Source organism: Pelodiscus sinensis, chromosome 5, assembly GCF_052426305.1.
Source record: "Pelodiscus sinensis isolate ZL-2025 chromosome 5, ASM5242630v1, whole genome shotgun sequence".
Taxonomy (NCBI): Eukaryota; Metazoa; Chordata; order Testudines; family Trionychidae; genus Pelodiscus; species Pelodiscus sinensis.
Genome location: NC_143056.1, coordinates 127,105,907 through 127,132,920, shown reverse-complemented (window position 1 = coordinate 127,132,920; position 27,014 = coordinate 127,105,907). Strand labels below are relative to the sequence as shown.

At 52.8% G+C, this 27,014-nt stretch overlaps 1 protein-coding gene across 7 annotated transcripts in view; it reads left to right on the top strand.

Moving 5' to 3' along the window:
• Positions 1-7,645: 7,645 nt before the first annotated feature.
• Positions 7,646-27,014, top strand: part of STX3 (syntaxin 3) — a 31,591-nt gene continuing 12,222 nt past the window's right edge. The window contains exons 1-6 of one of the 7 annotated variants that reach the window (XM_075928489.2): positions 7,646-8,130; positions 23,801-23,881; positions 24,433-24,532; positions 24,756-24,830; positions 25,417-25,484; positions 26,335-26,443. In XM_075928489.2, coding sequence (XP_075784604.2) covers positions 8,101-8,130; positions 23,801-23,881; positions 24,433-24,532; positions 24,756-24,830; positions 25,417-25,484; positions 26,335-26,443 — 463 coding nt within the window. In that variant the 5' untranslated portion in view covers positions 7,646-8,100. Of the gene's footprint in view, positions 8,131-10,754; positions 10,774-23,800; positions 23,882-24,432; positions 24,533-24,755; positions 24,831-25,416; positions 25,485-26,334; positions 26,444-27,014 lie in introns of those variants that run through there. The other 6 variants (XR_012903706.2, XM_075928492.2, XM_075928491.2 and 3 more) reach the window with 6 other exon arrangements.

The following is a 27,014-nucleotide window of genomic DNA, read 5'->3' as shown; positions in this document are numbered from 1 at the left end:
GTGTAGTTTTTTTGTGTACTCCTCAGTGAGATCAGAGGATAGTGGCCTGTCGAATGTGGTATTGGAGAGTTGTCTGGAAGCTTCCTTTTGGTTGTCTGACCTATTCATGATGACAACAGCACCTCCTTTATCAGCCTCTTTGATTATAATGTCAGAGTTGTTTCTGAGGCCATGGATTGCATTGCATTCTGCACAGCTGCGGTTATGGGGCATGTGATGCCACTTTCCCACAATTTCTGCCTGTGCACGTAGGCAGAAGCATTCTATGAATAGGTCCAGTCTGTCGTTTTGACCGTCAGGAGGAGTCCATGCAGAATTCTTCTTCTTGTGCTGTTGGTAGGAGGGTATCTGTGTGTCCGTGCACTGTTCAGTGTTGTGTTGAAAGTATTCCTTGAGTCGGAGATGGCAAAAGTAGGCTTCCAGCTCACCGCAGAACTGTATCATGTTTGTGGGGATGGTAGGGCAAAAATAGAGTCCCTGAGATAGGGCAGACTCTTCTGCCGGGCTGAGTGTGTAGATTGACAATGTTGCTGGGTGAGTTAAGGGTACCGCTATTGTGGCCAGTGGGCCAGGCATGTGGGGTTGCTAAGTAAGAATATTATCTGCTGCAAAGCCAGCCAGGGGAACGACAGTTGAGCTGATACACCACAATCAGGAGCCACACTTGCTGACTCAGAAGCTAGGATGACCAACAACCAACTGCTGATAAGTCAGCTTCCTGTTCCCCTCCACACCCGGTGCCTGAGCAAATAGCCCCTGGGCCTGCTGCTGACCAGACCCTGAGACCTCACCTGGTTCCCACTCGGTGCTCCTGCTCTCATACCTGATTCCTGTTCTCTTGCCCTAACTCCCATTAGTGGCTCTAACCCCTGGGGAGACTTCTGACCCTGACGCTGGTTTGACTCCTGACTCTGAGCCCTGACCATTAGGTCGGATCACCCCTATACAGGCCAGCTGCCTGGCCTTTCCAGGAGAGAAAACAGTGGTGCATTGTGGAGGATGTCATCTGGCCAGGAATCTGGCCTACGGAGGAGGATGGAAACATGAGATACATGCATGAACTACAACACCCACGAGGCCCCATGGCAGCACTGCCTAATGCAGGGGTGGGCAATAATTTGTGATGTGGGCCACTCCAAGATTTTGGCAAGTGGTCAAGGGCTGCACTTCTATGGAGGGGGTTTGGGGTCTGGGATGGAGGTTGGGTGCAGAAGAAAGCTTGGGGTAGAGGAATGGGGTGCAGGAGGAGGTGTGGGGTCTGAGAAGGAGTTTGGGTGAAGGAGGGGGCTGTGATCGGGGGCAGGAGCTTGGGGTGCATGGTCCAGGAGGAGGTAAGGGTGCAGGAGAGGATTCTGGACTGGGGGAGGGGCTTTAGGAGGAGGTTCAATGTCTGGGAGAGAGTTATGACCTGGGTGAAGGGGATGCAGAGGGTTTGGGTGGTAACCTGGGCCAGGGGAATGGGGTGCAAGGTCAGGGAAGGGGTATGGATGGAGGAAAGGATTCTGACCTGGGGGAGGGTTGCAGGAGGGGGAGCAGAGTCTGGGAGGGAGTTGTGACCTGGAAGTAGGAGCAAGAGGGGTACAGAGGTTTGGGTGGAGGCTTGGGGCAGGTAGTCAGAGAGGAAAGAGAGGGTAGAGTGTCAGAGGCAGGCTCTGGCTCGGAGGCACTTACCTAAGCAGCTCCCAACCAGCAGCCCTGCAAAAAAACCTGAGGTAGACTGTCTACTGCAGTCCGAAGCTGCTGACTGCTCCATATGGCTCCACTCCAGGCATAGGGTGGGGGAGGGAGTCTTCCCACACTGCCCCTATCCCCCCCAAGCAAAAATTCTCAGCTTCTATTGGCTGGAAACTGGCCAATGGGAGCTGAGAGATTTTTCGGGGGAGGGGGAGGGCTGGGGAAGCATGAACGTCTCCCTCCTCCCTCCCCAGCCATCCAGAGGCCGTGTCCAGACTCAGGGGTTCTTTCGAAAAAAGTAGCCTTTTTTCGAAAGAACTTCCCCTGCGTCCAGACTCAAGCCGCGTTCTTTCGAAATTATTTCGAAAGAACGCGGCTTTTCTTTCGATGGTGGTAAACCTCAATTTACGAGGAAGAACGCCTTCTTTCGAAAGTTCCTCTTTCGAAAGAAGGCGTTCTTCAATGTAAAGAGGCCGTCTTCGAAAGAGAGCATCCAGACTCGCTGGGTGCTCTCTTTCGAAAAAGTGGATTTCTCTTTCGAAAGATCCGCCTGCAGTCTAGACGCGATCTTTCGAAAGAGGCTCTTTCGAAAGATGCTTTCGAAAGAGCCTCTTTCGAAAGAAGCCTGCAGTCTAGACATAGCCAGAGTGAAGAGCAGCTGGCTGTTTAAAGCATGAGCTGTTCTCCACCTAAGGGTTCTGGCGAGGCGGCCGCAGACCAGATCTGGTGGCTTGTCAGGCTGGATCCAGCCTGCTGGAAGCCTCTTGCCCATCTCTAGCCTGACTGAAACATTGCAATTTGGTAGAAAATAAATATTTCTTCAGGAAAAAAAGCCAGTTTTCCAGCCACCTCTGCTCTCCTGAGCCCTGAATTTAAAGCGTGAAAGATTGAATGAGGAAGGCAGATTTGTGTCTCCCCAACACCATGAAGGAAGAAAACAGGCTCAGACCTTCAGCACACTGTCCATATGTCAATGTTGGGTTCACAAGGGCTTCATGGACTCAGTGTGACCAACTCTCATGATTTCATCGAAAGCCTTGTGAGAGCTCACGTTTTCCTTAAAGGCCCTATCCTTGGAGTCATGGAATTACATCAGAATCTCGGCTTTCTTTGGTTTTTAAATAAGTATGTTTCTTGTCCGTGTCATTGTGGAGAAAAGCTGGGAAATGTGAACCCGCAAAGGCCAAAATGCACAACGACCCCATGAAAAGAACCCAGTTTGTAGTTTTAGTGTCATGGTTTTTAAGACGACCCCACGATGTTTGGGGTGGGGCTGGAAGATGCTTAACTCCTGCTGCCTTAAAACTTTTTGGGGTTGGCATTAGGAGCTGGAACCTCAAGGCTGTTCTTGCAACTTCAGAGGATACAGAGTCGTCACCAGCCAGCATTACCTTCAAGCTAGCCCAACGTATGCAGGTCCAGAGCCTCAAGAATCTGAGTAACTTGGTCTGGATCTCACTGCCTAGCTCCCCAGCCACCCCTTCCACAGCTGTATCCTAGTGGGCTGTCTGAGTGCTTTCATGTCCATAGAGAAGGCCTATGGTGGGGGACTCCAGGTTTTTCCTTTAGGGTGCCAGGCCCTCTGGGAGATTTCTGAGCTACTATGCAGACTCCCAGTCTAGAGGGAGCAGTGGGGGTGGGTGCAGGTCACTGAGACACTCAGGAACAGGAATAACTGGCAGGATGGCCCAGTCTCAGGAGTTTACCAGCAGGCCCAGTCTCAGGAGTTTACCAGAGGGCTCATGTCTTTTTAAGGTGTTTCATGTTCTCCCGCACATAGCCTTGCTCGTATCCCAAATGGCCGCCCTCTCCCAAGTATTGCTGGTGTTATCAAAGTCACAGGCTGCCCTTTGTCAAGATGGCTACTGTTTCTCCATAGCCTTTCAAGGTGAAAGCCCCTAGGAAAGATGGCTGTTGTCGCCCGTCGTTTTTAGGGGGATTCAAGCATGGTTGTCCTTTGGGAAGACAGTAATCTCTTCTGGCCCAGACTCCCAAGTGCTCAGTGTACCCTTGGGACACACTCTGTGTGGTGCTGTGCCCACCTCCAGACATGGCTGGGACACAGAGACAGCCTGCGATAGCCACAGCTAATAGAGATCAGTTTTTTAACTTAGGCAGTGAAGGCCGAGTATTGCCAAGCAGAGCTATTAAGGTGACAGCACGATCTGGGGAATCTTTAGACCCTTTTCTAGGCCCACAGCGCTTTACATTCCCCCCACCCAGAGCTGTGGCAGGGTAGACATTGCATTCCCCCAAATAAATAATCTATAAATACAACTGCTGCCCTCTTTATTTTTTACAAAAAAAAGTATTAATAAACGTACCATATATTTTAGAAATGTCTGCCTGTCTGTGAGTCTGTTTGTTCAGGAATTCCTCCTACATGGTAAGAGCTAGGACCACCAAATTTCAGGATACTGCTTCCTCTTATCAAAACATACAGCAAGGTCAGGATTTGGTTGTGCCAAGACAATGGGATGTGCCTGGAATTTCATTGTTTCTTATAAGATGGAAAGGAAAGGGTCTGGTAAGAGGGAGTTATACTGTAGAATGACCACAGGGGGGCAGCAAGGTGCCAGAGATGGGGATTGGCACAGCTATACTCCCATTGAGCCAGCAAGGGGCCGGGGTAGAGAAAAGAGCAGCTATCGACTATATATTTCAGACAGTTCGTCTGTTTGTGTGTCTGTCTGTGTGTCTGTCTGGCCCATAGCCAGAGCATATAGACCCCTCCTGTGTGTTTGCTGCCCCCAAACTGCTGCAGTGAGAGAGGGCTGGTGTTGCCCTCTTTTCTAGTAGCAACCTTCACCCTAAACACCACATCCCAACCCCACCCCCAAGCAATGATTTAAATGAGGTAAGGACCCAAGCAATGCCGGGTAAATCTTCTAGTAGTCTATACATTCCCCACTTCCCAAACAAATACTCTATACATATCATTTCTGCCCTCTTTTTTAATTAAAAATATATTAATTTTTCAAGACATAGAATTGAAACAATGCCACGAGGAAGACATTTAGAGCAGCATTTCAGATATTATCCCTGACAGCCGAATAAAGGAATGCAGCCATACAGGTCTCTTGCTTTCTGGTTTTTGCTTCTGCGTGCTTTCTTTTAATAAAACAGGCCAATAAGCAAAAACAAACCCAATGTCTAGTGGTATGTGTGTGGCCACAATTTTCAAAAGTGACTGGTGAAAGCAGCTTGTGAAATGACCTTGCGTGAGCAGCAAATTTGTCAGCGACCTCAAGAGATGTGCCATTGATAGACACCACTGGAATAGTTGCAGCATTTCTTGATCGAGACTGAAGCATGACTCCTGCCTTCTTCAGGCAGACAGTTAAGCCAAAACATTTTGCAGCCCAGGAAAAGCAGTCAGGGCTTGACTACACTATGGAGAAAATTGACCCTCCGGAGGTCGATCGTCTAGTGTTTGATTTAGCAGAGCTAGTATAGATCCCCAAATTGAACACTGAGGGCAGCCCCTGCCGGCATGGTGTACTCCTCATTCTGTGTGGGGTAAGGGAAGCCGATGGGAGCGTGTGCTCCTGTTGGCTTCTCACAGTGTAGATGCTGCGGCGGCTGGGCTTAAGATAAGCTGATTCCAGCTACGCATTTTGCTGATCTTCCTGGTCTAGTGTAGACCAGGCCCCAGTGAGCAACTGACTGTCCCGGAAGTTATGGGCCAATAAAACACAATCATCAATGAACAGTAGTTCAATTGTCTTCCTAACTTGTGTCTTTGCCGGCATGCAGTACAGCTAGAAGACACTGCCATCCACAGGGTACTCACATAAACGCCATAATCAATGTCTCCGAATGCATCTATTATCACAGCTGCCAACACGATGCTAAATAGTGTGCAAGCTGGAGCACAGCCATGTTTTACTCCACAGCCAAGGGAGCTGAAACGCAGCCTCAGATAAGGACATGAAGCGGCATTCCCACATGGAATGATTTAGTGATGTTCAGAAATTTACTGAGGAAGCGGAACTTGGGGAGGACTGTCCACAGACTCTCTCCGGTGACAGAGTCAAAGACAATAGTCAGATGGGAATGGGAGGCAGACAGAGCTCCTGGCAGAGGGAAGAAGTGGGTGCACACAAAGCCCCTGCCATGGGGGCCCCGGTATAGGGAAAGACAAGAATGGAAGCACAGTGAACCCCTGGGAAGGAGGGGATTGGAAGAAAGAAGGAATGGGGACCCCGGGGGTGGGGGATGGAAATGGGGGAGCATACAGACCCCTGCTATGGAGGGGAGAAGGGGGACTATAGAATGAGGGAGGGAGGAAGGGAGCACAAAGAGTGTTTGCTGTTCGGAGGATGTTGGAATAGGTGTTCATGCAAAGCCGGTGGAAAAATGGGGACCTCTGGTATGGAAGGTAGGGGACATGGGGCACACAGAGACCCTGCCTGGGGGATCCTCACTACAATAGAGGGGGTGTGAGGGTGGCATCCAGGGAGCTGTTGGGGGGAGTGGACAGAGGCAAGGAGCCCCCAGGGTACAATAAGCTCATCAGATACAAGCAACATGTGCAACCCCTAGTAACCCCTCCCTAGTCCCTAGGAAGAATTTCTCTGGGGCAGGCACTCTGTAGGATAAGCTCTATGCAGGCATCCTTACAAGCTCTGGGGACAGAAGTGGGGCAGGAAGGGAGTGTAATTCAAATCCAACATACTTATATGCCCCCCATCATTGTGATATCTGAGCACCTCGCAGACTTTAATGTATTGGTCCTCACACACAGGGCAGTGCTATTAAGCCCAATGCACAGATAGGCAAACAGAGGTGCGGAGGGACAAGATCACACAAGAAATCTGTGGCAGGGCAGAGAATTCAGTGTGGGTCTCCAGCCAACACTCTAACCACTAGGCAAGCCTACCCTGACCTTAATTCACACCTTTAGGGCCACTCTGGATCACAGGGCTGTCATAACTTAGAGAGAGGACTGACCTGGCCCCTGACTTGCCCAGAACTAAGGGAGGCACAAAGGTGGTGTAAAGTCATTTTTGCTTCCTCTCCCTTGAGCTGAGCCATGCAATCTCCCCTCACCGAATCTTAAACATCTTGAATCAAAATAGCTCCCCTTCTCAATCAGGTTTCATATTAGCCCAGCTCCCCTCCTCCCTTTCCCCTCCTTTCCATTTTCTTTAAAGATGACAAAGAAGTAAAGAACGTCACAAGCTCCATTTATTATTTCCTTGCAGAGTTCACCAGGGAGGAGCTGAACCTGAAAGGTGCTGGCTCTCACTGGAGCTGGGGACAAGTCCCTCAGGCAATCAGGCTGTCAGCTGGACCTTTAAAGGGACCCTGTCACCTTAAAAATCATCACACACATGCTGGACACAATCAAAGCCCACCCAAAATGCCAAGGCCCTGATGTTGCAATGAGCCCTGGGCAGGTGGGCCCCCGATTCCTGTTGCTTGGGCCCCATCTCCTTCCCTGCCTTAGTAACTGGCCTCAGCAATGATTAAATCCAAAGGAATTTTAACAGCCTTTTAACAGCTGAGGTGTTTGTTCTGGGCTTTTCCTTCTGTGACAGCAGACAAGGCATGGGGAGGTACCATACATCAGTGTTCCCTGTAAGCTGAGTGCTTGGGTGACCACCCAGGAGAGAATCAAATGCCGCCCAGCTGATTAGCAGAGCGCCCACATGTGTTTCTGTGGGTGGTGCACATATGCGCATGCCTCGGTGCATATAACAAAATTTATTCCGCACAGGGAATGGAATCAAGTTCGAGGGAACATCACATGCAATCCCTGCTCATTTTCCCAAGCGGGGAGGCAAAGGCGGGCTGGCTGAAAAATTCCCATTTGATTACAAGCCACAAGCAGGGCAGGAGAGGTTTCTCTGAGCAATCCTGTTGTCTGATCAGGGCAAACCTTGGAGTCTGAGCCCAGCCCAGCTTGGCCTGCCTGTCCCTTTAATTGGTGTGGCCGGGTGGCTCCCAGGTCATTAGAGAGCCAGGGTGGAGGAGGTCATGTCTTTGATCGCACCGACGTCGGCTGGCCAGAGAGCTGCTCACGCCGCCTGCCTCACCTTTGCCTCCCTCGTGGCTGATCCCTCGTGCACCTGCGGGGCAGCTGACTCCTGCACAGGTGGAGGAGGAGGCTCCTCTCTGTCTCCTCCCCCTCTCCGGCCAGCTCGCTCCCGCCCAGTGGATGTCATTGAGGAGCAGCAGCTGGCGGCTGCCTGAGGATCAGCTGCGCCCGGCCGCCCGCGGAGGCACAGAGCGGCTCAGAGCGAGAGCAGGGGAGAGCCGAGCCGAGCCGAGCCGGGCGGGGCCGGGCCGGGGGTTATTGTTTGTCCCGCTTTAAGGAACCTCCCCCCCTCCCCCTAGCTCGGTGGGAGGGAGGCGAAGCACAGTCCAGGACTTCCTGGAGCCAGCCGCGCCCGCACCTGCTGGGAGGAGCAGCGGGGCACCATGAAGGATCGGCTGGAGCAGCTGAAAGCCGTGAGTTCGCCCCCCCCCCCCGGGCCGAGCGGGGGGGTCGCTGCAGCAGGCGTCCCGTGTCCGGGCTAATAATCAGATTGGCCTTTTATAGCGCGTGGGGGGCTCGCCCGCTGTGGGGGACACTTGCGCCCCCCCCCCCCGCGCCGTCCCTGGTCGGTCCTCCCCCCCCCCCCCTCCCAGTGGTCTGTCCACTGTTGTTCTCCCTCCCCGTGCCTCGGTCTGTCCGCTAGCATTCCTTTCCCCCTCTCTTCTCCCCCCCCCCCCCCGCCAAGCGCCTCGGTCTGTCCGCTCATCCTCCCCCCCCCCCACCAGTGTCCTGGTATGTCCAGTGTCATCCCCACCCCCAGCTCCTTGGTCTATCCAGTATCATCCACTCCTCTCAGCTCCCTTATATGGGTTAAGGAGGGAAATAATTAAGCGTCCCCCCCCCAATTTGGAGACTCTTCTCGCTCCAGAAGAGAAGCTGGAGGGTATTGGGGGGGGGGGGGCAGCATGATGTGTAATGCTGCATTGGGGGCAGCCCCACTGCAGGGGTATTAATGCTCCGGGAGGAGGAGGGAGTGAGAACAGCATCTGCATGAAATGTCCTGAAGATTAAACTGGTGAAGATTGAGGTTGTTCTGCCCTCTGAGACCAGGGAGTGGGGCACGGGCTAGCGGCCGTTGGCTATCTTAGAAGGAGGAACCTGGAGGGGCAGTTGAGGAAGGTTAGGCTGAAGAAATGGTCCCCCCCCCCAGTCTCAACACCCCCTCCCTCCCGCTTGTATTAGGATGAGTTGAGCTGGCAACTTCCTCCTTTGCTTTTCCTCCTGGGGAAGTTTTTTTTTTTTTTCCTGCCCATTGCTCAGCTTGGCCGTTAACGGCCTTGCCCGCAGTGGGACCCCACAATGACAGTTCCCGCAGGGTCATGCCCGGTATTGCCATGACACTTTTCTCAGTGGCTGTCTTTGCTCCCCTCCCCCCCCCCCCCCCCCCACCACAAGGGCACCTGCTGACTGATCACGGGGATGGGTTAGTGCCTGGGGCTACTCTTTAGAGGGTTGCTTGGGAGCACTGCCTCTGGTGCTGGTTTCTTTTGTGTGCGTGTGTGGGGGTTGCTTGTGAGCGCTGGGTGCTGTGCACAATGTGGTGTTAGTGTAAGGACACTCGTGAGCTGCGTTGTGCTTGGAGGCTTGCTTGCACCCACCTTTCCTTATGTGAGCCTGTGCAAGCTCCCAGGGGCCACATGATGGGAGGGGTCCCAGAGGGAGCTGCGCACGTAAGTTAGTGTAGGCTACTGGTGAGAATTGTGTACGAGCCCTTGGCGGGGTCACTGGTGTCAGATGACAGGCCGCTGGGGTGAGGCTGCCTGCTGGCACGGGGTCAGATTCTCACTGCTTTCGTTGCCAGGAAGCGCTTGTTAAACATGTATCAGACAAAGGGATGAACACAGGGAATCCAAGGCCAAACTAAACTCTGTCTCCATCCTGCCAGGGCAGGTCTCTGTCTGTGAGGCTCCAGGGTTAGCTGTCCCCTCCCTGCTCTTTTCCCCTGCCTGCTTGGCACCAGCCCAGGTGCAATACAGGCTGTGCCTTGCCTAGGAGCATGTGGGCAGCAATTGAGCTGACCCGGGTGGGAACTCTGGGGTTGGGTACCCTGTATGCTGCTTCTTTGCTTCAGGGTAGCTCTGTGGCTTTTGGTCAGAGGTATCAGAGAAATTGTATATAGTGTTGTGGGAAGTGGGTCTAGTTCCCAGTCTGGAGTGCATCCCGTTCAAGAGAGCAGGTATTTGAAGACTAAACCATCCCTGTTGTGTCCTGTTGCCTGAGGCAACTACATCTGCTGCCTATCTTCTCCAGGTTTGGTGATAGTCCACTCCACCAGGCTGGGCTATAGTGATGAGGGGTGAGAGCATGGGCCTAGATACCTGGAGCTCTTTCCCTGGGTCACTGTGTGACTTTACCTGGGTCTCTCCTCCTGTGCCTCAGTTTCCCCATCTGTGAAATAGGGCTAATGATCCACTGATCCCAGACGGCAGGGGAAAGGCCACACTTTCTGGCTTTGCTACAAAAGGAGAGAGGGGGAAGGTTGCTGTGGGGAATGAAGATGTGGCAAAGGAAGGGCACGGGGGAGGGGAAATCTGTAGGGCTTTGAGCGGGAACAATGAGACACAACCCAACTCCCTCTGTGCAGGCCTTCCAGAGGTGACACTGCCCCAGCCTTGGGGCCCTGTGCCTTGTTTGAATTGCACCTGCTATAGGAGGCCCTGTGAGGAGATCCGAACAATGGCTCTTTTCATGGGGCGAGAGCAGGCTGTGCCAGAAAACAGGCCCCTGATAGGAACCAGCATCTCCTGAGGTAAATGTTCACCCTAAGGATCACATCAGGCCTGTCAAACTAACAGCTTCCTCCCAAAAAAGCCTTGACCTGCCCGAAATGGATGGATCAGATGGATCTCTTGTCCCAGAGCAGAGGCCGTTCCCAGTCTAGATGTGTCCCTGCAGAACACAAGGGGTTAAACTCAGCCCTTCGCCATCACCCCAGTGATGGCTAGAAAACAAGAGCGCTCAGTTGTTCACTGAAAGGCAGTTTGCAGATTTATTTTCTGCATGGGACCAACCAGAGACAGAGAAATCTGTGTCCTCACAGTTGCCTGATGATTCAGGTACTCCTGTGGGACGTCAGAGACCAATTTCTGCCTTGAATCGGGGAGAGGGGGGCCTTGAACCAGTGACTCTTGTGTTACAGGTGGACTATTCTGGGGTCAGTCTCTCTCTCTCTGCTTTGGGGTGGGGGTTCATCTTTGTGGTACAGATGTGCTCTGAGCTCTCCTCTTTCTGCTGGTCCTGGGGTTACCCTGTTGGAGGCTGGGAGAGAAGGGGGCGGGGGAGAGTGACAGGGATTTAGCTGGGATTACAAAGCCATCAGCCAGAAGAAGAGGAGATAAAATGCTGGAGGGAGGGGGGAGCAAGAGAAGGGGATTAATTTTATTTTTATTCCGCGTTGGGCTGGAGTCCCAAACTGGCAGTGGGGGGGGGGGGGTGAAGGGAGGAGGAGCTATGGACAGCTAACATGGCTGATCTGTCTTGGAAACGGTTCTGTCCTGCCCCGGGGGGTTTACCAGGATATCAGCAGGATGCGGCGTATAGGGACAGTTCCCCAGCCCTTGGATATGATCCCAGATCTGTCCTGGCATGGGACCTTGTCACAATGGAGCTCAGGGAGCTGGCCGGTCACCATGGCATTCTCCTGGCTTGCTGTTTTTAGCCTGGGATGGCACTGGGGCCCTTGGTGTATTTCCCACAGTGGCTCCCCCACGCAGTGCATCTCCTGGGCAGCTGCCATCTTAGGGCCTTGACCGCCATTGAGAGGCAGCGTGTTGGCCAGTGGCTGGGCCTGGTTTCCTTGGGCCAGTTGCTGAGGCTGGGGAATCCAGAGCTGCAGTTGGCGTCTACACGGGCGAGCCTGGTTGAAGCAGCTTCCTCACTTGGGCCCCAGGACAACGGGACTGGCTGTGTGGAGAAAACCGGCTCTTGAGGATCTGAGCAGGGGCTTCGGGTCAGTCTCTCTGTGGAGCCGTGGAGAGAGACCCCGTCACGCCTGGTTTAAGCACCAACCCTCCAGAGGGAACAGGCTGGCGTTTCAGTGGTTCCAGCTGGCCTAGTTTAGCTGGAGCAAAGTTCAGCCTGTTAGATGGAGGAGCAGGTCAGCAAAGATTGGAGCAGAGCTGTTTGACGGCCCCTGCCCCCAAAGGTCCTGTGGGGAGCAGAGCATGTCCCAGGCTGGAGGTTAGGATGCCATGGTGCCAGCTGTCAAACAGGCCAACCTGATGGTGGTCCAGGGCTAATGCAGAAACTGTAGTAGCTTCAATGCCTTCCTCCAGTGATTCTGCAGCCCTCTGGGGAAATGAATTGCAATAGCTATTGCAGAACGGCACCCCACAGACATGGTTCCTGAATAGTGCTCATATGGGAAGCCACTGATAGCACGGCCTGGTGAAGGGGTGGGGAAAATTCAGCCCGCCAAATCTTGTCCAGCCTCTCTGCTGCCACGCTGCTCAAAGCAGCCAGCTGTGGGGCCAGATACTCTGTGGGCTGAGAGCTCCCAGGGGGTAGAGGGGAGATTTGCATGCTGTGCTAGGGCCTGGGCCAATCTCACAGCTGCCATGGGCTGGAAACTAGGGACACGCAGTGCAGAGAGCACCTGGCCCCTGTCAGCTGCTTTGAATGGGGTGTGTCTGTTGGGGGAGGGGGGCCTGCCTGAGAGTCTTGCTGGGCTAGAGCTACTTAGGTAAACACCTCCTGGTCAGAGCCTACACCTGGCACCCCAGCCTCTCCCTCCCCCAAGTATCTGCTCCCCCTCCTTCATCACTGCCCCAGGTCACAACCCCTCCATATCCCCTCCTGCACCTCACCCCCAAGCTCCCTTCTGCACTCACCCACCGTCACAAACTCTGCACCACCTCCATTAATAGCATGGAGGAGTATGGTCCTTGACCCCTTACCGAATTCTTGGAGTGACCCCCTCATCAAAAATGGTGGTCCACTCCTAGCCTAGAGGGCAGAGCATTGCCACGTGGGAGATCTGGTCTTTAGTCCCAGCTTGGCCATACCACATCCTCTTGTGCCTCAGTTTCTCCAGCTGGAAAATGAGGCTAACAATCCTGCCCTCCTTTGCAAAGCACTTTGCGATCTACAGGTGCAAAGCTCCAGATAAGAGCGAGGGGGGGTGGTGGTGATTTTATTTTATCGATGGCATTTCCCATGTAAAGATCACCTTGGAGTTGATGCTGAAGAATTAACATCCTGATATGCATGGTTGTACCAGGATGTCTCTGGGCTTATTTCTGATGGCCTAGAATGATTTGCTAAGCCAGTCGCTCTGCAGCCAGTCAGTACAGCAGCACCAACCAAACCTAATGTAACTTTGAGGCATTCCAGCAGTGGGAAGGGGATTAGCTCTGAGAGCAGGGGCACAGACTCAGAGAGGATGGTGCTGGGAGAGGTGCTAGGCCACACTCCTGGGCAGCAAGAGATCCCTGGGGGAGCTTCGTTTGACTTCCCCTCCTTGGTTAATTGATACAAAAATGATTAGGGATTTGGAACGGGTCCCATATAAAGAGAGATTAAAAAGATTGGACTTTTCCATTTAGAAAAAAGGAGACTAAGGGGGGATATGATAGAGGTCTGTAAAATCATGACTGGTGTGGAAAAAGTAAATATGGGAAGTAAATAACTTTTCCTTAAGAAGAACTAGGGGTCACCACATGAAATTAATAGGCAGCAGGCTTAAAACAAACAAAAGGAAGCTTTTTCTTCACTCAGTGCAGAGTCAACTTGTGGAACTCCTTGCCAGAGGAAGTGGTGAAGGCTACGCCTTTAACAGGGTTTAAAAAAGAGCTAGATAGATTCATGGAGATTAGGTCCATCAATGGCTATTAGCCAGGATGGGGAGGAATGGTGTCCCTAGCCTCTGTGTGTCTGGAAATAGATGACGGGGAGAGATCAGGTGAGGATTCCCTTCTGTGTTCCCTCCTTCTGAGACATCTGGTATTGGCCTCTGTCAGCAGACAAGATACTGGGCTCAATGGATCGTTGGTCTGACCCTATATGGCTGTTCTTATGATACCCATGACAGTGAGAACGCGAGCTCTGAATTGGGCAGGAATCTCTTGGCACTGGTTAGAGTTTAGGGTTATGGAGACTTTGTCAGGATGTGGCTGATGGAGCACAGGGAGCTGGCCAGTCACCGGGGCATTCTCATGGTTTGCTCTTTTTAGCCTCGGAGGGCAGTGGAGCCCCTGGTGTATTGCACTGTATGCGGGAGCAACGATGGGAGTTTCCTTGGCAACTGCCATCTTAGGGCCTTGACTTCCATCTGAGAGGCACTGTGCTGGCGGGTGGCCGGGCCTGGTTTCCTTGGCTTTGCTTAAATACTGGTGAGAACAACTCTGCTGCCTGCAGAGAGTCAAGCGGACCCAGGTGATCTGACGACAAAACGCTACTTAAAAAACCCAACCACAGGGCAGCCACTTGGTGCTAAGAGCCCCATCAGCGGGAAGCTGCTGGCAGTGCATCCCAGCAAGTTTATTGAACCTGCTGCTATTGTACTTATCCGTATCACCATGGTCCTTGGGAGACCCATCCACAGAACAGGACCTCATTGTGCTAGATGGTGTTCAAATACAGAACAAAAACACAGTCCCTGCCCCAGGTCTCTTGCCTTCTGTGTACAGACAACAGGGAAGTACAAGAAAAGGAGAGGATGTTGGTCAGCATGATGGGCAGTGTTCGGGGCACATCAGTGGTCTGAGTGTCATGGGGTTTTTATACACCTCGTGGCAAAGGCGCCTTGTCAGGAAGGATTTGACGGAGAGAATGGCGCAGAGCTGTAGATGTTTTATGAGTCTCCCAGCTGTCCCTTGTGCTTGGGAGACAGCACAGAGGTGCCTGTATGAAAATCTAACACATCCGCAGCTGAGGCCGGCCTGAGGGGCCAATTGCAGTGAGCATCAACAGCTTGATGGCGAATGAGGAATGAGAGGTCGAGTGGGGATTGACCGCAAAGGGCCTTGGAAGTGAAGACAAGCAGCTTATGTTTGATGCGATAGAGGAGGGGGAGCTAGAAGAGAGATGCAAAGAGAGGAGGTCAGCAACGGGCTAGGAAAATGATCTTTGCACAAGGCTGTATATGTGCAAGAAAGAGGCTTTCTCTTGGCAAGCTACGTGTACAGCAGCAGCTCTTAATAGAGCCTTCCCATAATAATTGAAACTCCATAGCAAATGGAGGCCAGAACTTTAGGCCATGTCTATACTTACCACGCTGCAGATTGATCTTCTGGTGTTTGATTTAGTGGGTCTAATAAAGACCTACTAAATCAAATGCTGAGGGCACCCCTGGATGGCACTGGTACTCCTCGCAGCCTTGAAGATTAAAGGAAGCCGACAGGAGCACCATGAAGACTGCGCTAAATTTGGCTTGAGGTATGTTGACTCAAGCTACGTTATTTACATAGCTGGAGTTGCGCACCTTAAGCTGACCACCTGGGTCTAGTATAGACCTGGCCTAACACTCCAAAAGCCACAAGATTGCAAGGAAAATCTCCATTAACTGTCAGCAGTACAGGGCCAGTGACACACAGGTGAGCAGATCTGATTCCATCCGCTAGAGGGAACTGGTGCACCTTTGTTTGCTTTTGCTAATCTGTTCAGATGATACTAAAGATCAGGACGGATATTTTGCTTACTGCTGTGAGTGACAACCTCCCCCCCCCCCCCCCCCCATACAAGCACCTTGGCTAGGCAAAGTCCCCAGTGTAACAAGTACTATACCTTTCTTCCTTGTGCTGTGGCAATTCAAGCAGGAGTTAGTTCCTGCTGGTTTGGTGGCCGGAGGGGACAGAAAATTGAGGAGAGAGGAAAATAGGGTAGGGGAGTGCAACAGGGCAGGAGAACAGCAGCTGGTGGTCTGTACTGTGGAGATGGCATCCATTTAGTCACATGTTGATTGTCCTGGAAGAAGGCAATTGTGCCAGTGGGAGTGTCAGGCGGAGTGGAGAAGGTAAGGGGAGGAAAGACGCACAAAGAAACAACACTCCTCCCTGTTGGCAAGAGCCCACTGTTCTCCGGGGAGTGAAAGCGTCTCGTCCTTCTCTTGGGCCTTGGGTCTCTGTAATGGCTACAGGAGTAGCCATGGAAACGAAATGGAATGAAACACAGAGCAGGGACTCCTGGGGCAGCCTTTGGGGGCTAAGCTCATCCCTGGGCTGAACGTGGACCTTGGTGGCATGCCAGTGGTGGCATATTAGCTGTGGGCAGCTGTTGTCGTGGTGGGGACGGTGTATTATCAGAGGTCAGTGCCCATGCCCCAAAAACATGAAGCCAGATTCTCAAAGGTATTTAGCTACCTAAATACCTGGAAACCAACTGGATCTTAGTACTTAATGATTGCAGAATAATGCCCTCACTTGATTATTTCTTTCACCAGTGGTTTCCAAGGTGCCCCTCACAAGCAGTTGCAAAATGGCCAATGTATGGTCCAACTTTTGGTTGGGTTTTCCTGCTGGCAGGTGGAGCTAGTCCTGGGTGCTGGAGACTGCAGATTTTCAGTTTCAGATTTTTTTACTCTGCTCCCATATGGCTGCAGTTTTTCTTCCTTCACAATGTAGCATGAGACTAAAGCCAGGTCTACACTACACCTGGAAGGTCAGCTTAAGGTGTGCAACTTCAGCTACGTAAATAACGTAGCTGGAGTCATTATACCTTAAGCCGAGCTTGACACCAGCTTCACAACGGGAGTTTGATGGGAGCAAATGCTCTGGTCTGCTTCCCTTACTCTTTGCAACTGTGAAGAGAACCAGCCCTGACTAGAGGTGTCCTCAGCATTTGATTCAGCACCGCCGTGGTCAATCTGCGGCTCGCGAGCTGCATGTGGCTCTTGCCCTCCAAAAGTGCGGCTCACAAAGCCGCTCCTCCACCCCCCCACCCAAAATGGCCCGCACTCCCCCACAGCTTCCCTCTGCTTACCAGGTCGGAGCTGCCAGGTTTTAAAAATGGTGGCCAAGATGATGGCCATCTTAAAGGGGCAGCCTCCTTTAAAAAAAATTTTTTTTCTCGACAATTCTGTTCTGATGTGCTTCCCGCCCCCCCCCCCCTTGACAATTCTGGTGGGCTCTTTGCATTTTTTTCTGCCGCTGTTTTGGGGCTCTTTGTTAAATGGGTTGGCCACCCCTGATTTAGCGGATCTTAACTAGACTCGCTAAATCGAACGCAAGAAGACTGATCTCCATCACATAAGTGTAGACATGGCCTAAGCTCCTCCCTGTCAATGACAACATACACCCACCCTGATGCAACTACTGAGGCTTCCACAATCATCTCTATGGTGAGAACTGGCTCCACACATCTTTCTCGCTTTCTCTAACGACGGGTTTTTCATTTTAAAATCCATTCTTGAATTCTTCCCTCTCTGTACCAAACATTATTAATTGGTTTATGGTAATCAGCAGTGTGCTGGTATAACCCACCCTGCACTGAACCTAGGATATTGAGTGCTAGAAGCATGAACTTTCACCACTGGAGCTGAAGGAATAAGTCCCTTGGCTGGCACCTGCTGCGAACATGTTAACCTCATCTGGTACAGCCACTAGGCGGAACCTTCTCCTAGTAGTGGTTTCAATGCCAATGTTATAGGCTTCTGGCATTTTAATTAACAAAAGCAACACGCCTCTTTGCCTTTGATTTGCTTCTGTATACTCTTGTATGTGAGTTTAGAGGCGCAGGAGTGGGGAATGTGTTCCTGTTTCAACACAAACCTGGAGACGGATGAAGCTACGTTTCCCTCCCCCCGGAAATGTTTCTACTCAGTCCAGGATTCTCCCCACACCTCGGGAACAATCTTTCCTAATGGCTGAGGGTCTGAAGTCCTTGTACTGGCTTTGGAGTGACGCTTCTGCAGAAATTGTCCTGGGGAAGGAGGAACAAGAAGCTCCTGGGGGGACTATTTCATGTATTATCTGATGCATTCCAAAGACAAAATAACGTGCTGTCTGTGAGCGTGCTGTGAGCGTGCAAAGGTAGGGAGCCAGATCTAGTGATGCCATTGGACACTCTTCAGCTGGTGGTAGGATTTTGAATGAGGTTCTCTTCTCCCCCCCCCCCCCTCCCCCCACCCCCAGGTTCCCCTCCATCACGTTATTCTGCTGGGCTCCTTACAGAACAAACAGAAAAATGGTCATGGCCACCAGGCGTTTGCAGTCACAGCTTTTGGCCTTGCAATAGGATCTATGCAAGCAGAACTCCCATCGAAATCCAGAGGACTTCAATCCTCAAAGGTATCCTGGTGCCCGACTTCCGCGGGAGTTAGGTGCTTAAATACCTTTGAGGAACTATGCCTAGGACTCTGCATCAGCTTAAAGGAAAAGAAGGATGGACCAGGGGCAAAGCTGGGAGCTGGGGGACCATGGGTCCGTTCCCTGCTTTCCCAGACTTTGGGTGAATCATTTGGACTCTGTGCCGCTGTTCTGCCTCTGGAGCAAGCAGCCCGGAGGTGCTGAGAGGTTAAAGAGGTAAGTCTCTTAGATTAAGGCCAGCTAGGTGGTTGCATGGGGGGGGAGGAGGGAAGGGAGGCAGAGATCCGGGCTTTAATGTAATTGTGACCCAGTGAGTGGGGTTAACAAGAAGAGAGGCTAGGGAAGGAGGAGAGTTACAACCATAAGCTCTTGGGTTGAAACCGACCTAATCTGAGTCACCCCTTCTCTGCAAGGGCTGTCCCCTAAAACTGTTTGAACAGCTGGGAGGAGTTGGGAATTCCAGGTGTATCGCTGTTTAAACTGCCCTCTCTAGTAGCAGCACGCAGGACTCATGACGCTGTAGGTGTTTGTTTTCAGGCCGTTCCTTGAATGGTAGCTCTTCGTGTGGCTGGGGCTGGGTTGGTTCCAGGACGTTAGAGGCCAAGCTGAGGAGAGAGTAGCTTTTATTGGGCCGGCTTCTGTTGGTGGGGGAGACGAGGCATTGAAAGAGCTCTGTGTAGCTAGGACGTTTGTCTGTCACCAGTGGACCTTGAGCCAATAAAACGCCTTGCCTCCCCCGCCTTGTCTCTTTCTTCGTGTGGGTGGGGCTGGGTGCAATGCAGGCAGCTGACCTCCTGTGTGAATTTATTCCCAGTTAACCTGTGGTGAATGCACCTCAGTTCTGCCCCACAGCAGCCCTGGGCTCCCTATACACAGCTCTGCTGGTGCCGCTCCATCCCAGCCTGCAGATATCCCTGAAGCATGGGCAATGGCTGAACATAGGTCTGGGGGAAGCAAGCTCCCAGCCCCGCCCCTTCCGCCTGAAGCCCCCCCCCCCTCAGGAGCCAGGCCCACTCCCATGCAGTGATAGACTCCAGCCCCCCCCATGGCAGCCTCCCTGGCCCAGAATGCAGGGCGGGGCGCACTGCCCCAGCTCCCAGGCTTCAGCCATGCTGAGGCTATGCTGAAGCTGGGGGTGGAGTGTGGGTGGTGCCATGCCTCCCAGTTCAGGAAGACAGTGCCTTCCCCTGCCCTGAACCCTGACTCCCAGCCCTGGTGCCTTAAAGGGTTGTCTGAGGCATGGCTGTTTCTGTATGGCCCAGTGTCCTAGCTACGCAGGGGCAGATATAGGGCAGGGCGAGCCGGGCGGCCGCTCCAGGCCTCGTGCTTCAAGAAGCACCGCGCATGCGCCGTGGCAAAAGGGGGGGGGCACAAAATTGAGCTGTCCTGGGCCCTGCAAAATGGTCATCTGCCCCTGTAGCTACAGATTCCCATGCCTCCCACGCCTCATCAGCCCAGAATTCTACCTGTTTGAGATGGGGGGGGCGGGAGAGGGAATGGTCCCTCATAGACACTGGATTTAAAAATTCTCTTGGTGCCAAGTGAGTGCTCAAGGGTTGCCCTCAAACCAGCATGCTGGGTCCTTATCCCTCACGCCTCTCCCCTTTGCCTTTCCTCTCCACACCTCAAGATGATGTCCAGCATCATCTCTTCTCCCCGCCCTTCTTTCTGTGTCTCTGCAGAGTGCGTTGGGAAGGTGTAATGCAATTAAACAGGGAAGCCAGCCATCTGGCCCTGGCTTTTGCCAGACCTCGTGGGAAGGAGGGGGATGGGATGGTCATCTGTCTCTTAAACCAAGAGCTGGGGGTGGGGTGATGGGTGTGCCGGAGAGTTGGAGAGTGACGCAGACTCCTGCCCTTTAAACTGGGGAAGTAGCAGAACCAGATGGCTGATGGGTGCATGGCTCTGGGGTGAATCTCTGTGTGTGTGGCCTAGGGGATGCACCTTCCCCTTCTGATCTGGTGGAAGGATGTTAGCCCCCCCTCCCCATAGCTGAGCCTGGTTTAGGGGAGTCCTGGTCACTTTAAAAGAGGAAGAACTGGGCTGGGGGTGTGGGGAAGAGTAGGGGGGCAGGGAGGCTTGTGCACGCTCCTAAACAGGCAGCCCCACTTTCCCCACCACCAGTGTGTGTCTGGGACCAGCTGAGAGACCAGCTGTGCTGCTTGGGAATGCAGATGGCTGAGCAGCCTTTCCTGAGTGCGTGGCATGCCCTGGTGGGCACTCTGCCTGTGAGCCTCCAAAGATTTTTTTCCTCTAGGCCGGGAACCTTCCCCTTCTGCAGCATCCCAGCCTTAGCATCTCCTGCCTCTGGGGCTGGAGGGTATGGGAGAGAGAAGGAGCCTCTTACTTCTAGGTCACTGGCTCCTATCTAGCCACAGGTCACGAGTGACTGTTCCAGCTGGAAAATGCCCTTCCTTGCATATTTTAGCTGGCTGCATCCACTAGGCCCTACTCAACCTTTCCTAGCTGTCCGCTGCGTCTGATTTTAGAAGTCTCGAGTCAGGATTCCTCATTGTGAAATTCTTTCCCCTTGAGAATCAGTCTCCCACTCGGAGAGGTTCTGACATTGAACCCCAATGTTCCTTTTCTTGCCTTCATCCCTTTAGTCCAGGGTGGGGAACCTCTTTTAGGCTGGGGGTGGGGAGGGCTCTGACCCACAGAAAAATCAGTCAGGGGCTGCACACAAGTGAGAAGCAAAGTGAAAAGCCCTGATGGAGGAGGGAAGACACTCCTTACACTTCCCTCCCACACCAGAACCTAGGGAGGCCCAGGCTAGTAGATTGTATGCTCCAGCCCAGGGCTGCCCAACCCGACCCCAGGGGAGGTGGGACTCGAACCTGTGACCCTGTCCTCCTCCCCAGGCGAATGTCCTATCCCCTAGGCCATGTGGGAACCCGCCCCATTATTGTGGGCTCTCCAATGCTGGGGGTGGGGAGGAGAGCCCTGAGCCTGGGGGGCTGGATCCAGGCAAGCCAAGGGCCGCATCTGGACCCCAGGCCTTAGATTTCCCCACCCCTGCTATAGAACTAGTTATGTTCCTCTTAAGTAGAGATTCTTCTTTCTCATTGGCATTTACGTCCCTCGGAGGTTGATTGCTTGTGCACCATCACCCTGTCATCCACATCTCCTAGTCATGCTGTACAGAACACCACACCCTTGTGTCTGTGTGGGTGGGGTGTGTGTGTGTGTGTGTGTGTCAGCTGAGGGATTTGACCTTGGTGCCTCAAGACCTTTGAGCCACAGCTGTAACAGGCCCGTCGACCGCTGTCTGTCCCAGCCCCCAGGACAGCGGGAACACAGAGTGGGTGCGTGTAACGTGTACGCATTTGTGTCTCTGTCTTTCCTGATCACTCCATGCTGCCAGCCCCCTGAACATACGCAAAGTGCAGATGCAGAGAAATATTATCCCTTCCCCCCCTCCCTCAGGGGACTGTGCAGGGCTCGGATAGGGCAGCGGCGACTGCTTCAGCAGTAGCCACCCAGCACTCAGGATTGATACGGCCAATGGCTTGTTCCGTGCATGGCCTGGTCAGGCATCCTTGGCCGCTGACGGTCAACAGCTGCAATTGCCCTCCCTGGGCAAAGGAAATGCCTGGAACAGATGGGTCTGTGGAAGCGCAGAAATCTTGAGCCGATGGGCCCTGGGCCAGGGGAGGTGAGGGGTCTCCCAGGAGCACTGGCCTCCTGGCTGGCTCCCCTCCTGGCTGTCGCCCTGGGCGCTGCCAACAGCTGCTTGGGGCTCTTTGTCCCAGCAACCATGGATGTTACCAGACCTGCGGGGGTCAAACTGTAGTGTCACCCTCTACTGTTCTGCAAGCAGGGCCGACTTATCCAGTAGGCACAGTGCCTAGGGCCCACGATACTTTCAGGGGCCCACGAAAATGTTTTAATTTCTTTTAAAATCAGAAGGAAAAAAAATGAACTTTTAGGGTCGAAGAAAATGTTTTAATTTTTTTCTCATCAGAAAAAAACAAAACTTTTAGGGCCCACGAAAATCTATTAAATTTTTGCCTAAAACAGGAAAAAAATGTTGAAGTATTTAAAGTTATATCAAAAATAACTGTGTTGTTTTGTTTTGTTTTGTTTTTGTTTTGTTTTTGTTTTTTTTTTAATGGAGGAAAGGGCCCACGAGGGCAGAAGTGCCTAGGGCCCACGGAAGTCGTCATGCGGCCTTGTCTGCAAGTGAGAGTGCCAATCTGTGGAGGCTTGGTGGGCAGGCGTGCCTTTATCCTGTGCATTTGGCTCGGACTCTGCAATCTCCCCTCCTTGTTGGGGCGCTTCTTGACACCTCTGTCGGATCACTGCTCTGAGCACTACCTGGGGCTCCCTTTGGAGGCCTCTTATGAGCTTCAGCTAGGGCAGGCGGCAGATGCTTGTTTAGTGAGCCCAGCGGAGGGCGCAGGGCGTACCTCCTGCCCTGGGTAGATGGTGCCAGCTTTTTACTTGCTTCCAGGTACAATTCAAGGCATTGACTTGAATCTACAACCCCACCCTGTGCTGTAGGTCCCAGCTGGGCACGAGCTCAATATGTTGAAGGTGATATGCATGTAGAGCTGACGTGAGGCAGGTCCTGTAGCGGGATGGGTAATCCCAGTGTTTCTCAATCTTTTTAAATAAACTACCCGTTTATTAAAAAAAAAAAAAAAAACTAGGTACCCCCGGTACCTACCGTTTTCAGACACGCACCATTTTTTTTCTACCTTTGCAACGCATTTGTTTAACAACTTAATTGTAGCCGGGCAGGCGCTGACTTTTTTGGGGTATAAAAAGTACAAAAATAAAGCGCTGTACAACTTAAAACAAATTTCAATTGTGTTGACTTACCCCCTCCCCCCCCCCCCCCCAGACTTCTCTCAAGTACCCCTAAGGGTACTCATACCTCTGGCTGAGAAATACTAGGTTATCCCATCATGCATTGCCCCACATCAGTCCCTGAGCCTGTGGCAAAGCTATTTACACAGATGCGCTGGGAGTGTTCTAGGCCTGTGGATCAGAGTGGAAGAGCTGAATTCTGTTCTCACTGACACCAGAGCGAGTGTGGAGACATTGCTTTGATTTCATTGGCACTAACCCCAGGTTTTCCCTGGTGGAAATGTGATTGGAAGCAGCATGGACGTGTTTTGCACTGGGCTGTGTAAGCTGCAGGACGTGGGAAAACGAGGCCCTTTCAGCAGATCTTAGACACAAGACATTCACTGCTCCTAAACCGCTTGAGTTTGTTGCTCCTCAGAGATGGCAGAAGGCCAGTGTGTGTGTCTAACCTGGCTTGCTCCTGAGATGGGCCAACAGAGCAGGTGGGGCTCTGGGGGGCAGGTGGCTTGGCGGGCGTTGTGGCAATAGGGAATGTTTCTGCGTTAGTGGGAGTGAACACTGTCTTAACCTTACACTAGTCTCATTTCTGCTCTGGTGGGTGTGTGGTGAGGGCCACTTCCTCCCAAGGGAAACTTTAAAGCTGGGGCCAGACCTCTCCACTATAAACCCTGCCTTTTTGCTAGCTACCCACAGTATGCCTCCTGACTCCCCCACCCTCTCTACCTTCCTCCAGTCCTGCTGTCTCTTCCCCACATCCCCTTTGGCAGCAGCAATAGCTTCCACAAAGTCTCTGGGTCCCACATGTGGCTGGAATTTGGATCCCAGTCTCACCCAGGTAAATTGGGAGTGACTTCAGTGAAATAAGTGCCGTCGCTCTGGATTTGCCTGGGTGGGACTGGATCACCCTCCTCGTTCTGAGGGGGGTCCCCTCCCAGAGTCTCAGCACCTGCACACTTGCCTTCCCATGGGGGTTACTAAGGGGTTCTCTTCTGTTCCCTCATCCTCTCACCGGCGTTGCCCTTCCTTACAGAAGCAGGACCAGGATGATGATGCCGACGACGTGGCGATTGCTATCGACAACACGGGGTTCATGGACGAGTTCTTCTCGGAGGTGAGGAGGCAGCGTGGCCCTGGAATGGGCCTCTGCCTAGTTTATATTGTCTGTGTCCCTTCTCCGGGAGGAGGGAGTGGGAAGAAGGGAGCTCTTGGGACTAGAGATTTCCCTCGCCCCCTACACACCTCCTTTGATGGTTAGCTATGGACAGGGCACAGATCTGGGTGCTTGATGACCCTAGGTCAGTGTTTCCCCATTTTATTTGGCTACGGAACCCCCAGGGCTGCATTTCATTGAGCGCAAAAAAAAAAAAAGCCCCACCGCGGCTCTATCTCTTTAAGAGGGGGTGGGAGAGTGCCAGCTCTTCGCGGAACCCCAGGGTTCCATGGAGCACCAATTGGGAAACACTGTCCTAGGTAAATCCTTTCCCTGCTCTGTACCTCAGTTTCCCCTCTTAGCCATTTTCTGTCTGGCCTGTTTAGAGTGTGAGCTGAATGGGGCAGGAGCCATCGCTGAATGGGTCTGAACAGCCCTTAGCAGCTGGCAGCCCTGATTGCGGTAAGGTGCTGCTGTAACATAGCTAATAGCCATCTCCTCTTGCCGTTTAGATTGAAGAAACCCGACAAAACATTGAGAAAATTGCCGAGAACGTGGAGGGGGCGAAGAAGCTGTACAGTATCATTCTGTCCGCCCCCATCCCCGAACAAAGTAAGTCTGAGCTTTCTCCTGCCCCCCAAACAAGAGTGAACCCAGGTCGCCCTCCTGCGAGAGGGGTTGGCCCACCTTGGGCGGGGGGGGGGGGGGGGAGGAGATAGAGGACGGATCTCTGCCAGGGAGGGAGGAGAGTCCCAGGAAGTGCTCTTCTAGGGACCTTACTGGCCGAGGTCTCCCAACTACTGCTGCCCGTGTTTTGTTGCTTCTGCTTTTGCAGAGACGAAGGACGACCTGGAGCAGCTCACAGCAGAGATCAAGAAAATGGCCAACAGCGTTCGAAACAAGCTGAAGAGTAAGAGGTCGATTTCCACCCCGTGCTGGCTGTCTTTGGAGTCTTCTCTTACTGTGGAGTCCCCTCTAGGGCTGACCAGCACCTGTCCACGCCCATCTTCTCTCCTCCTCAGAAGTGCCCTTTCCTCCCTGCACTTCCCCGGGGCTGCTTTTTGGAAATGACCCTTCCTGGCAGGAGTCCTCCCCTGCAATCCCCGCCCCCCCCCCCCCCACTCGTGGGGCATTAGCTGCCGGGATGGATCCAGGGGCCTTTGGATCTTAATGTGCTGGTCTCCACAGCTTGTGCTAAAAGACCCACCTCTTGGCCTGGCTGGTAGGCGGCTCCTCAGCCTGTATGGTCTGTGTTCCACTAGTGCGGAACAGGGCCACTCAGACCAAGCACTATCCCAGTGCCTGATTAGCAAGAGGGTGCAGCAGGCTGAGCCCCCTGACTTGTCTGTGGAAGGGTGGGGGCAGTAAGAGATGAACCCCTTTCTTAAGGGAAGAGGGGAATGTGGGCAGGGAGGCTGAGATGTGAGACTGTGCAGCTGGTCCCAGCTTCCCCTCCCACCCCTCGATTATTTCACCCGACTTGCCTGTGTCCCCAGGCATGGAGCGGAGCATCGAGCAGGATGAGATCCAGTCATCAGCAGATCTACGGATACGGAAATCCCAGGTGGGCAAGGCACATGCTACAATCCTCATATCGACCTGCCTCTAGCCCTCAATGGGACCCAGAGGCAGTGGGCTACACCCAGGCAGAGGGGACAAAAGCCACATTGGAGATGGTGGGGACGCTGCCGCAGTCCAGTGTGGGGAGCTGGTACCTTACAGGGAATGAAATGTGCAGGAGAGAGATCCTTGGCTCAGGTCCCACAAAAGCAGAACTAGATCCAGCGGCTGGATGTTGGTTTTGCACAAATTCAGACCAGAAATAAGGTGCAAATTTTGTATTCGGATAGTAATTAAGTATTCAAATGACTTCGCCTCAGGCTGAGGTGGCTCCTTTGTTACTTGACTTGCCCCTTCCAGCCCTACACTGTAGGTGTCTGTTATTCAAATGCAAGAGCAGATGTTCCACAGTCTGTTCTAGCTCTCCCAAAAGTTCTGGTCTCCTTGGCGCATTCACTGGCTGAAATCTTCTGGCCTGTTACACAGGTTGGGCTAGATAATTCCTTCAGACCTTGAGTGCTATCCAGATAATTATTCGCCCTGCCATGCAGATGGGTAAACTGAGGCACAGGCAAGTAACATCACTTCCTCAGCGCTGCAGTGGATGCTCCTATCAGAATTAGCCAGGCTGCATTTAGGGAAGAGGGAGGGTGCCAGAGAGATGAACTGTGCCATTCCCAGACCAGGTGAGAGATGGCCTGGGGACAGAGTAAGGAGAAAGATACAGAGAGAAGATGGGCTGTACTGTGGTCTGCTACTATTCTAGCTGGACGAGCAGTGCCCGCTGAACCCACATTATGACAATACAGATGATACAGTGAACCACTCCTTTCCCCCTTCCCCTCCCCCCCCAGCATTCTGTCCTCTCACGAAAGTTCGTCGATGTGATGACCAAATACAACGAGGCGCAGGTTGACTTCCGGGAACGTAGCAAAGGGCGGATCCAGCGGCAGCTCGAAATCAGTATGTACCCTTCCTGCTCGGGGCGTGTGGCCCACGGGGCCCCTCCTCTCCAGCCAAAGAGGTCATGGGATTAATTGCCTACAGGAATGGAGATTTTTTTTTTTTCCCCCGCTCAAGTTTGTGTGCTGAGTTACTGCAGAGATCATAACTAGGGCCCTAGCAAATTCACAGCTGTGAAAAAAGACTTGTCGTGGACCGTGACAGCCAATCTCTTGAGTACTTCTCTCTGTACTATACAGTGTTTCCCGAACAGGGGGTTCTGATCCAAAAGGTGGTTGCAAGACTATTGTAGAGGGGTTGCAGTATTGCCGCCCATACATCTTCTGTTTTCAGAGCTGGGTGGCTGGAGAGCGACGGCTGCTGGGCCAGATGCCCAGCTCTGAAGGCAGCACTGCCACCAGCAGCAGTGCAAATGTGAGGGTGGTATGATATGGGGGAGGGGGGCAAGGAGTGGGGGAGGGAAGGGACGTTGCTTTTTTGGGAGGAGGAATTATTGTGGCCTTCACATTTATATTTTGCTGTTTTTAAAGTACGTACGTGTGGTTTTTGTTAAACACAGAATTTAAGATTT